The sequence below is a fragment of the Miniopterus natalensis genome, chromosome 18 (assembly GCF_054644295.1).
Source record: "Miniopterus natalensis isolate mMinNat1 chromosome 18, mMinNat1.hap1, whole genome shotgun sequence".
Classification (NCBI taxonomy): Eukaryota; Metazoa; Chordata; class Mammalia; order Chiroptera; family Miniopteridae; genus Miniopterus; species Miniopterus natalensis.
In genome coordinates this window covers 35,887,215-35,899,581 of record NC_142098.1, presented here as the reverse complement: position 1 = coordinate 35,899,581, position 12,367 = coordinate 35,887,215, and the positions used below count along the sequence as shown (strand labels likewise).

The window sequence follows — 12,367 nt, the reverse complement described above, 5'->3', positions numbered from 1 at the left end:
CCCTGCTGCCCAGGGGGGAGCTGAGGTGTGGCAGGGGGAGACTGGTGGCTATGGAAGAACTAGAATATTCCTTGACTAAGCAAAGTTTCTCTGCTAGAAACATGGGAACAGTGGTGTGCTAGAAAACCAGCTTTTCAGAAAAACAGCATCAGCAAACCCTGCCTCATTATGTTGGCCCATTACTGTGGTGCAAACACTCCCGCCATGTCCGATTTTGAAGCCATGGACAGTTTGACAACCACCTTGCCAAATCCCTAAATATTTAACAATCGGGTTTGCAGGCATCTACAGACCAGCTCTAGCCCACTGGGTAGGAGGGAGACAGGAAAGGATTAGGAGTGTCTGTCAGTGACTGCAGAGGCTGCAAAGGGTGACAAGAAAGGCTGAGAACAGTAGGGGAGAAGGAGAAATGAATGTGTAACTTTCTATGGTACATTGTTTTTGACATTTTTATACATTCTATATTGATTTTGCTCGCAAGTTTCAAATTTGCCACACAGGCACAGAGGTATTCTCTTATCTCCCACGTTTCTGCACCACTAACTGTCAGTAGATATTTTCAATTGAGTAAATGAATAAATAAGTGGAGAGGAGGGAAAGATGGCAACAGAGCCATCACTACATTTATATAGGTTGTGAACCTTTTTTTTAAAATCCTCACTCGGTATTTTTTCCATTGCTTTTCAGAGAGTAGAAGGGAGAGAGAGAGAGAGAGAAACACGGATGTGAGAGAGATCCATCAATTGGTTGCCTCCCGCACGCACCCCAACCAGGCCTGGGGATGGAGCCTGCAATCGAGGTACGTGCCCTTGGCCAGAATAGAACCCAGGACCCTTCAGGTCTCGGGCCGACGCTCTAACCACCAAGCCAAACCAGCCAGGGCTGGTTGTGCACTTTTGAAACACCAACCCCTCCTAATGATTCACATTGCTGTGTGAATGGCGCCCTCTGAAGTTGTGGGTTGCCTGGAGCAGGGCCCCTGGATGAAGAGGGGAAAGACGGTGGCCAAAGCGGCACATGGGGTCACAGATCATTCATTAAATGTCTTGTTTATCCAACAAATATTTACTGAGGCTGAAGTTTGTGCCAGTCACTGTCCTTGGGATTGCTGGGATACAGGAAGACCAACAAGAATGAGGGCCCTGCTTTTGTTGCTCTCACAGCCTGATGACTGAGACAGACACTAAATGCATACATGAGCACAGAGAAAAATCTTCGATGCTGCTGGGTGCGGGGCAGTTGATATGAAGGTAAGTGACTGAGCTGAGATCAGGGAAGATCTCCCTGAGGAGGTGACCTTTGAACTGAGAGCAGAGTGAAAAGAAGGAGCCTGTCTTGGAAAGACAGGTGGGAAGAGTATTCTAGGCAGAGGGAAGAACAGGTGCAAGGGCCCTGGGGTGGGATGGAGCTTGGCTTGTGTGGGGATTAGAAAGAAAGCAGGGCTGGACTGTGGTGGCTAAGAGGGAGAGTAGTAGAAGACAGGAATGGGAAGGCTGCCGGGGCCCAGCCAGGTAGAGTAAGTCAGGAGATTAAGGCAGCCTTCTGGGAGCCCTGTGTCTTTCACATGGCAAATGCAAAGACTGGGTGGGGAGCTGTTTAGCAAAAAGCCTGACTGCCCTTGGGGTACAATTCTGTTGGCTCCCTGGCCCGATTCACTTGCCCTCTCTGGACTTCATGCATCTGCTCGGTAAGGTGGGCATAGTGATTATCTGCGTGCATGATGGTTGTAATGCCAACGATGAAGGCCGGGGAGGTCCGCACTGGGTGCAGAGAGACCGAAGGAAAATTGTGGAGCCGAAGGAGGATGAGACACAGCTTTACTCTGCCACGGCAGGCTGAGTGTCCCTAGGAAGGAGACCGTCTTTACCCCTCGGTGGCAGGCTGAGTACACAAGAAAGACAAGCGCGCCCTGGAGAGTCAGGGGCAGGGTTTACAGGCGTGAGAACAAAATGTCTCAGCCAAGGGGACGTCAGACGTTGTCAGCTGACGGTGTCTGCTATGACTGTGCTCTGTCGTAGATGTGTGTAACGGGGGCCTTCCGCTGGCCGGTGGCCAGCAAGCCTGTTTTCACTTTCCCCACGGTGGTGAGGATTGTGTAGAACCCCAAGGAGTCTCCACAAATGATGAAGAAACTTAACGTTAGGAGCCCTCACTCTGTGCAAGCCTTAGTGGGAAGTGCTTTCCTCGGGTGCGTGGCCTAGAAGCAGAGCCCGAGACAGGACTGCTGCAAGTGCTCTCCTGCCGGAGCAGCTCAAGAGAAGGGAAGCGGGGGAGCAGGCGGGGGGGGCAGGGGCTCTCACGGAGAGGTCTTGGCTGGAATCACACTTCAGTTCGATCCCTCGCATTGCCCTGCAGAGTTGGACCTGCCAATGCAAGAGCGCCCGCTTCTGCCCCTGCGTTCCAGCCATTGGCCAAGGTCTTCCCGGGAGCAGAGGGGGGCGGGGGGTGGTTAGTGGCCTGGCTGGGCTGGCCCAGAGCGACTCTCCAGAGAAGGGACATCTAGGAGGTGGTGTCAGTCCACGCCAACTTGCCAAGGGCATCTGGGCAGGACGAAGCACACCCTCTCCAGAGCTGGGGACAGACTTGACACGAGGGGCCAGCTCCTAACCACTTCCTCTGTGTGGGGATCTTCTGTGAGTTTCTAGGAATACCAGCTTCATAACAGAAATACTGACGATGCTAAACACTACCTGACGTCGCTGCCGCAGGGTGCCATAGTGACGAGCTCTTAGGCCTTCGCCCCGCACTGCCAGGCCGCTGTCTCTCTGTTCTGCTCTCTCTTCATTGACTGCAGCAACGGCAACAGTTCCTCGTTCTCCTGCAGCAGAGAAGGTAACTGACAGGTGGGGAGAAGCTTGCCAAGGCCTCTAAGTCAGGCTGTGGCTGAGCCAGCGTCACCCCTGGGCCCCTCAGCTCACAGTTTAGCCGACTCGTTCTGCTTTCTTCTTGACTGGTCACTGGATTTGACAGATTGGTGACCTGTCAAATTTATTTGAGCCAATAAATGCTCAAAAATGTGAGATGATGTCATTGTTGTTGACTTAAGCTCACATCCCACAACGGATCCCACCTCTGGCGGATCCCATTTGCAACAACTCTACAGTAGAGGTGACACCAAGTCCCTCACAGGAAGGGCAGTGGTCATGTGATGGCCGGTGGGAGCACCTGAGGAGGTTGTTGAAATCTGAGCTCTGACCCTCCTCCAGGCAAATGTGTGGAGGGCGCCTGGACACTGTTGTGGACAGTGGGGATGGACAGGAGGGCATCCATGTTGGTAGCAACACTGATCTTAGATTTTTTCCAAAAAATTCTAAAGCCCTCTTCAGTATTCTTATGTTTATGGCAATAGACTTATTTGCATAAGTTCAGTACCACCCTGTCCTTCTTGTTAATAGGATTTAATTGGAAACATTGGTAGTGCAATCAAGGCTTTGACAAATGTCCTAGTTCAGACTGATGCCCTCAGAATTAGAAATGACCTCACCTTTTTTGAAGCTAAATTTGACCTGATGGGTCTTTTGGAATCTCTTGGAGAAAAGGTCATCACCCAAAGCTACAGAGCCTGCAGGTGAGGTGTGAGGGGGAGGCTTCCTAACCTCGAGAGGCTGTTAAAACGCCCATCCGAGTAGAGAAACCTGTGTCAGAGCAAACTCTTTGGTGAATGTCAGTTCCTCTGCACTCAGGTCACCAATCTGTCAAATCCAGTGACACCAGCCATGTTGTAGGATCAAGAACACCCTTCTTCCTTGGAGGTGATGTTTGATCAAAGGGAAGGCGACTGTGGAGAGAAATGTGATGTCTCCATGGAAAACTCCAGAAGCACAGCCCTCTGGGAGATCAGGTTCGGCTCTGTTCAGGGCCTCTCAGCTATTTTGCACCTGTTTATAAGTTGCTGGGAACTTGCATCTCTTTATAAACTGCAGGAACTGATGGAGATGCAAACTGGGTCCTGGCTAAAAGGATTTAGTTGTGTTTCCCTCCACTGTGCAGAAAGCAGCTTTGTTATGATCTAGAGGCCTTAATGTTTCCTCAGAATCACTTATTTTTACACAGGTTCTTCCTGACTACAGGTCTCTTACCTTAATTATTTTAGAGCATTTCTTTTAGAAATGTAATTGCAATTTGTAATTGCAGATGTTTTCTCTGCACCTTTGAAATATACATAAGTCTCCTTAAAAACCACCTGTAATAAGCTGATCCTGTCACCTAGCTCACAGCGTCCATCCTCACTATATTTCCTAATCTTCCAATTTCTTTCCTTATCTGACTACAATCCTCCAAATAAATGTTTCTAGTTTCCCTCCCTCGCTTCTGACTTGTTGTCCACAGCAGGAGATGACCTGACTGCCCAGATCCTTCTGGGGCCCCAGGTTGCCCAGGGATGGCCTTTTCCTAGAATCCGAGAAGACCTGCAGGCACGAAAGGGCGCACGTCAGTAGCAGCCTAACAACAGTGCTCTCATTCCACATCCTTTTTCCCAGCAACTTCAAGGAACAGGATCACAGAGATTTCAAAAGAATCTGCACCAAATATGCTGGAGCCAAATGTGAAAAGGAAAAGCAGGTATTTACATTTTAAAACAGAAAACAAATATGCTGACGTTTGCTATCCAGATATTCTACTTAGTATCTGATACCTATCTGTTAATGTTTTATTTTCTTTTCTTTTCAAAATCACAGCATACAAGGAAAAAAAGATATTCTGTCATGAAACTCAACAACTCCAGTAAACAGGCAGGTCCCTGTCACATCAGCCACCACTGGTCTGCAGTGAACAACTAACCCTGTTTTGGGGCCTCTAGGACCTGGAGCTCAGGGCAGACAGCAGTGTCCTCATTCGTTGATTTCTTTGTTTTTACAAACTCCACGTGCCTGTTTTTAACGAGTCCACAACCAGAGCCTGGGAAGTGGGAGATAAGTCTCTCCTCTGGTTCTGTGTCCTGTCCTGCTCCTTGCGGCCTCTGGGGCGTTTGGCTGAAATCCTTGGAGACCTGGCCAGAGGTGGATTGTGGGGAAGCAGAGGTGGGCACAGGGGGGGCCGTGGAGGGCTGGGGTGTGCTCAGAGTCAGGATGAGAAATTGTAAAGCCTGGGGTTTGGCGAGGTGTTAGGCATTATATGGGTTCAAGGGGACCTAGTGGTGTCGTGCAAGAGGTCTGATTTTGGGTGGCTCAGGATGGGGCTGAGAAATGGGAGAGAAGGGCCATCCTACCTGTTGAAGGAGGAGCCCCTGGATCTGATGTGGTGAACTGGGGCTGCCACTCTCCCAGACTTGGCTGGGTGTGAGGGTGAGTCAGCGCTGGGACAAAGCGTACGGTCTTAAGGACTGAGACTAGTGCTTTCATACGGGGACGAACGGGGCACCAGGTGTACAGCTGGCAGGGTACGTGGGGCAGGAGATAAGGGGCAGAAAGAGGCAGAACCCAGATGGGTAGTTTCCAGGGCTGGGGTGGGGAGGGGGCAACCTCTCAATGGGGGCGGGTTTGAGGCGGTGGAAGTGTTTAGCTCTAGGTAGACGCGGTGGCAGCACGGCTACTCGACAGCCTGGGGCCTCCCCGGGGGCTGCTGACCCCCCTCAGCAGCACCCACAGCCCAGCAGGGTCCAGCCCCACCAGCATCGCTCAGCCCGCAGCCCCTCTCGCCCTCCACGCTGCCCACCCTGGGCTCTGTGAGCTCCTCCGTCCAGCCGGGCATCTGCCCACCAAAGACCAGTCCCCTGCAGGCAGCTCTTCCCCCCAACCTCTGTCCCTAAAGGGGCGACGGGCCACTCAGGATTCAGGTCTCAGCCAAGAGGTCACTTTCTCAGAAGGGCTCTCTGTGACCCCCAGACCAGCTGAGACTCGAGTACACGCTATGGACACACCAGAAATTTCCCTTCCCTGCCCTTCTCTGGATTATAATTAGCTTCTTCATGCTGTGATTTCTCTGAGAACCTGTCTCAAGGTGAACTCCACGAGCGCAGGGCCCACATGTGTCCCGTCCGTTCTCTGTGGGGCTCCCAGGGCCCAGCCCAGGGCCTGACACATCACAGAGGCTCAGTAAACACTCATTAAATGGGTGAGGGAAACCACACAGCAGACGCCTGTCACCTGTGTGACACTTGCAGTAGGAGCAGGTTCCTTACACACAGGAAGGCATTGGTGTCAGCATGGAAGGAGGCCACCAAGTGCCCGAGGATGTCTCAGGGAGGGAAGGGTCTTTTCCCCTCATACAGTCAGGACAGAGGACAAGTGTGCTCCACAGGCCAGTAAGATCCACCTCCCTTGAGAGCTTGTTAGATGGAGACTCTCTGGTCCACCGCACACTTGCTGAGTCAGAATCTGCATTTTATCTGCATTTTAACAGGACCAGGAGCCCCTCCCCAGCACAGGAGAGGGGGAGGGGTGTCCCACCCCACATCACGGGGTCTCATTCTGGTTGGGCATCCACCTTAGCTGAGCAGCTGCTGAAGCAGCACTTTTAAGGCTCCACCTGGACATCACAGCCTTTACAAAGTTTCACAGGAGATCTGATGTACTGGGGCAGTGGCACCCGGGTGACAAGAGTTCCTGAGATAGCCGCAGGAGGGAAAGTCAAGTGAGAGAGAGAGAGAGGGCTGGGGGGGGGGGGGCACTGTGCACCTGACAGGGAGCTGCAGGGAATGCAGGGACCTGGACGCCCCAGGCTAGTGCTTTTCCAAACGCGCGTGTGTGTGTGTGTGTGTGTGTGTGTGTGTGTGTGTGTGTGTGTGTACAGATGCCTCAGCTGTTCCCAGGTAATGGAAACATAGAGCCATGGTTAACTGGAAGGAGGGGACAGGGGTTGCAGGAATGAGGGGTGGGAGAGGGAGGTTCCTGGGCACAAACCCCGCCCTGGCCCACGTGACCAGAAAAGCAATCTTGTTCCAGGAGGAGGCTCAGGGCACCGGGAAAAGGGACAGCAAGATCCCCACTGTGGGAACAGAGGTGCCTGGGAGCCTGACTGGACCTGAAGCTCTTCTCACAGTGGGAGGGACAGAGCAGGCAGCGGCCACCATGGAGTCCCCCTCAGCCCTTGTGCTCAGAGGACTTGTCCCCTGGCAGGGGCTCCTGCTGGCTGGTAAGGAGGGGACAGTCCCTGGGGGTGGACGGGAGGAGATCCCTTGCTGGAATTTCCTGGGGAGCACAGGGCTCTGGGAGCGGAGGGAGGGCTGCTGTGTGGACCTGAGGGGAGAGGACAGGGGAGCGGAGTAGGCTGGGGAGGGGGCTCAGCAACAACAAATTCCCCTGATCTGGACGTGGCGAGGGGCGGGAAACCTAGACTGCTGTTCATTTCCTAAGTCATTCACCACTGAGCATTGAATTTTGTAAACTGATGTAATAATAATAATTTATGTCAGATGACATCAGAAAAGACTTAACCAGGGGCGCTAAACATTGTCCTCACCACCAACCTCAGAAATGGGCACATACACCCCAGGAGGTGCAGGCCCCTGGGAGCACTCACTCCTTCACCCCCAGGTCTTTGCAGCCTGTTGCAGGCAGTGGGGGTGCAACAAGGTCAGACAAGCCCCGGCCCCAGGGAGCTCACCTTCTATGGGGAGGAGACAGACAAGGAAAGATGTACATGTGATGTCAGGGACCCACAAGTGTCATGAAGGGACCAGAGCAGGGACAGGCCAGAAAGTGAAGACAGAGGGTCTTTAGAGGAGGTGGTGAGCAGAGGTGTCTCCCAAGGACGCCCCTGAGTGTCAGCAGGGGCCTGAGGGCAGTGAAGGGGTGAGCCAGGCAGACACCTGGAAAGAGTGTTCAGAACAGGAAATTGCAGGTTCAGAGGAGCTGAAGTCATGGTGGCCACGCTGCTGACCTGGACCATGAGAGACACACAGACACACAGACACACACACCCCAAGGTTGAGAGATGAGACCTGCTCAGGACCCAGGGCCTCATCTCTCCATCCCAACACACACACCCAAATATTGATCCATTTCTCTTCCCTCCTAGCCTCACTGTTGACCTTCTGGAGCCCGCCCGCCGCTGCCCAGCTCACTGTCGTGCCCATCAATGCTCCTGAGGGGAAGGACGTGATTCTGCCCATCCTCAACATGCCTCCAAATGTGTTAGGCATTGAGTGGTACAAAGGGCTACAGGAAGACTACAATTTAAGAATTGCATTGATGACAGTGTTCCACAAAAGGTATACGCCAGGGCCTGCCTACAGCGGTCGAGAGAAAATAATCTACGATGGGTCCCTGCTGCTAGAGAAGGTCACTAAGGAGGACACAGGCTACTACACCATAATAGTCTACTGTCTAACTCTACAAAGACATATAGCCTCTGCAAGGCTCCATGTGTACGGTGAGTGACTGCTCTCGGCCTCTGGGTGTCGGGTGGGGTGAATTCTACTTCACACACAGGACTGACTGCCCTGGACTCGCCTCCATCCACCTCTCATCACATCCCGGGCTGGGTTTGGGCCTTTAGTGCAGGTCACACACAGTGGACACAAACTTCCTAAGATCAGAGCTCCCTTCCCAGATGCCAGCCCTGCAGACATTCACCACAGAGAGAAGGACCAGTCTCATGGGGGTGACTCAGCAGAGGGAGACCAGTCTCAGTCCCTGGGCCCCTCCCCATGACCGTGACCCTGACCCTGAGGACAACCCTGCAGGGCTCAATCAGAGCCTGACCTGAGGGGCCCCCTGGGATCCTCACCGAGAAGCTCAGCTCGGGAAGCCCTTCCCCAGTCCTCTGCTCGAGGCTCCTGCTCCAGGGACCCTGGGGAGCCCATGTCAGGCTGGCTTAGGCGTCCTGTGGGGTCTGACTGGGAACAGCAGTTTCTCTGGTGGTTGAATCACAAGGCTTTTGAGTGAACCACCAGCCAGGCTGCAGCCCCAGGAGCTGCCTCTGGGCAGGATGGAGCCTGTCCTTCAGCTGAGACTGCGTGTGGAGAGCACACACGGCAAGGTCCCCGGGTCATTAGCCATTTGCCAGCTGCTCTGAGGGACTTAGGAGAGTCCAGAGAAAGGTCAGTGACCCAAGGAAGGAGCAGAAGCAAAAAGGTGCTCCTGGCAGCCCCTCAGCCACAGGGGTCAGCCCAGGTGATTCTCTCTTGGAGTCCATCAAGAACAGGTGCCTCTTGTTTGAGCAGCTCCCCTATCCCAAGGTTTAGTCAGATACTGTGACTATTTTACGGTTAATACACTGACAACCTGGTGGCCAAATATTCATCATACTTCACTGAGGGGAAACTGAGGCACAGGGAGACACACTCACTAAAGCAGAGTCCCTCGGACCATGAGCAGCTGAGCAGAGTCACTCGAGGTCTATCTGCAGCCCCAGCCCCAGCCCCTCCTCCACCCCGGGGCCTTATCAGGTGCCTGTGGACCCCGAGACCAACCATTGGTTCGGATCCTCTCTTCTTGGGCGTCCTGAGCTCAGAGGGAGAGATTCTGGCCTGAAAACAAAATGGAGAATGAATCTGGTTTTACTCCAGAACGAAATGACCTGCAGTGACAATGAGAGTCCGCGCTGGGAACGCCCCGGCCTCCCCTCAGGTGCTCTCTAGAGACATAGTCCTTCCTGCAGTTGGTCCTGGGCCCTGGGGTATCAATAATAATTTTAACTTCTTTCCAAATTTTTATCTCATAACCACCAAACACAAATGGTCCATAGGGACAGAATTTCAGCAAGTCCGTGCTCCCCTCTTACCGTCCCTCACCCCCCTTCTGCGTCCGCACAAGTCCCCACCTGCCCTCAGCAGAGGGAGATGGGCTTCCATGACCAAGGGCAGGGCGCGTGGTGCTGCGGCCACAGGGAGCCCCTGCCTGCCCCCCGCGCTCTTTCCTAGCTCACTCCCGGGCGCTGCTCTATCATTTATGGGCTCACTGGCTCATGCCAGTCACACTCCCCTGGGAAGGCCTGACCCAGCTCTTGGCCCAGAGGCCTGAGTAATCAACTGAGCCCTGGCTTGCTCCTGATCCCCAAGTGTTATTTCTGCTCCAACTCCAGTCTCTGAGATACACTGGGAAATGGTGCCTGATAGAAACACACCTCAGCTGGGCGACGGCGGCCTGTGCAGCTTGAAGAATGGATCTTGGTCGGCCAGGCAGTCAGCTGGTCAGTGAGGAACCAGGGCAGGTGCCGGGTGGCCTCTGGCTCCCAGTCCTACGTCTTTCCATGAGCAAACCTGATAGTTCCCTGACACCTGAAAAAGTCTGTGCTTCCCCCCAGACATAGAGCAGGTGGCCTTCCATCTCTCAGCGCTCAGGTCCCCGTGCATTTGTCCTGTGATACGCAGACCTGCCGTATTCTTTTTGGAAGTATTTCATCTTCTTGGTTAATTTTCTGAGCCAGGACTTTTAGTATTATGTTGAGTAAGTGGGGAAAGCAGCATCCTTGCCTTGTTCACGATTTTAGTAACATTTTCCTGAGTTTCTCCGTGGAGTATTGTGTTAGCTCTGGGGTTTCATGTGTGGCCTTTACCACATCGAGTAGTCTCCTTCTGTTCCTATAGTCCCTGCCCTTTGTTAAAACCGTAACAACTTCTCTCTAAAGATTCACCTCACAGTGATATTCAATCCACAAGACAGGAAGTGAAGTCCTGTTCAGACTGAGGATTCCTTTAGATGAAAATTTTCCAGGCCCAAGGTCATGAAGACTGGGTCGGGCCATCTTTATTGCCCAATCAATTACTTAACAAGAGGCAAATGCCTTTTCACTTTCTGTAAAGTTCCCTTGGCCCCAGAGATGGACAGAGGTGGTAAGGCTGCCTTCCCCAAATACATGAAAATTTATATGATGAATGGGACCTGATATCTTTTGAAGTCAATGAATAAAAGCTCATGAGAGGAAAGCTCCACCTGATGGTGAGGTTATAGGACATGTGGGCAGGAAGGGGTTCCCTGTGCTGATACCACAGAGATGTCCATGGGAACAGGTCATCCTTGGGTGATCTGGGGTCAGAGAAGAGGTTCAGCCCTCCCTTCTCTTTACACATTTCACCTGAACAAAGACAATCATCCTTCTGCAGAGGTCACTGTCATCCTCTGGTGACTTTACAGAGCTCACCATAGGTTGTGATTGGCTGCGATCTTTGAGGAGGTAGCATGGCCCCGGGTCCGAAGCCCTCACTCAGCCATGTCCTCTGTTTCTCCACAGAGCCTGTGATAAAGCCCGTCATCCAGGCCAGCAAGACCACAGTCGTGGAGCACAGTGATGGTGTGGTCCTGACCTGCTACTCAAATTCGGATTTCACCCTGTGGTTTTTCAATAGGCGGCGTGTGAAGCTCAACAATAGGATGCTGCTGTTTTTGAGCAACAGAACCCTCACCATAGACCCTGTCCGAAGGGAGGATGCTGGGTATTACCAGTGTTTAGCCTTCGGACCTTACGGTTTCCAGAGAAGTGAGCTCTTAAAGCTGGATGTGAAATATGAGTGACCCTCCACTCCTGCTTTATGTTATTAAAGTGAATACACTTTTTTGCACCTTTTAAATAGATATATAGTGGTGAAAAGTACTTAGAAGTTTTGCATTGAGTTGATAAATACTCAAAAATGTGAGCTGACATTGTCATTATTGTTGACTTAAGGCCGCATTCCAAGCCACATCCCACCTCTGGTTGCTCTAAGTTGCACCATCTCCACAATGGAGGTGATGCAGAGTGCCCCAGAACATGGACAATGGCTCTGTGATGGCCGGAAGGAGCACATAATAAGCTCATAGGAATCTGAGCTCTGTCCCTCCTACAGGGTTTCTGTGGAGGGGGCCTGGATACTGTTGTGGACAATGGGAATGGACAGGAGGACAGCCATATGGGTAGTAACAGTGATCTTTTTCTTCATGTTTGACTTGTTCCCCAAATTTTCTAAATTCTTCTTGAGTATTCTTGTTTTCATGGCACTAGATTTACTTGCATAAGTTCGGTATGACTCTGCCCTCCTTGCTAATAAGATATAATTGGAAATACTGGTAATACAATCAAAGCTTTGGCTCAGTGTCCCAGTTCAGACTGATGCTCTGAGGATTAGAAATGACCTTGCCCTTTATGGAGCTAAGTTTGACCTGATGGGTCTTTTGGAATCTCTTGGAGGAAAGGTCATCACCCAAAGCTGTAGAGCCTGCGGGTGAGGCGTGAGGGGGAGGCTTCCTGACCTCCAGAGGCTGTTAAAACTCCCACCTAAGGTTTCACAGAAAAACCTGCGTCAGAGCAAACTCTGGTGAATGGAAGTTCCTTTACAATCAGGCCAAACCCAGTGACACCAGCCGTGTTGTAGGATCAAAAACACCCTTCTTCCTTGGAGGTGAAGTTTGATCAAAGGGAAGGTGACTGTGGAGAGAAATGTAATATCTCCATGGAAAACTCCAGAAGCACAGCCTTCTGGGAGATCAGGTGCGGCTCTGTTCAGGGT

At 52.2% G+C, this 12,367-nt stretch overlaps 1 protein-coding gene across 1 annotated transcript; it reads left to right on the top strand.

Moving 5' to 3' along the window:
* The first annotated feature begins 6,887 nt into the window (after positions 1-6,887).
* Positions 6,888-11,518, top strand: LOC107542232 (cell adhesion molecule CEACAM21-like). The gene is made up of 3 exons (XM_016219489.2): positions 6,888-7,074; positions 7,960-8,313; positions 11,116-11,518. The coding sequence occupies exons 1-3, from the start codon at positions 7,011-7,013 to the stop codon at positions 11,394-11,396; spliced, it is 699 nt and encodes a 232-aa protein (XP_016074975.2). The 5' UTR covers positions 6,888-7,010; the 3' UTR covers positions 11,397-11,518.
* The last annotated feature ends 849 nt before the right edge of the window (positions 11,519-12,367 follow it).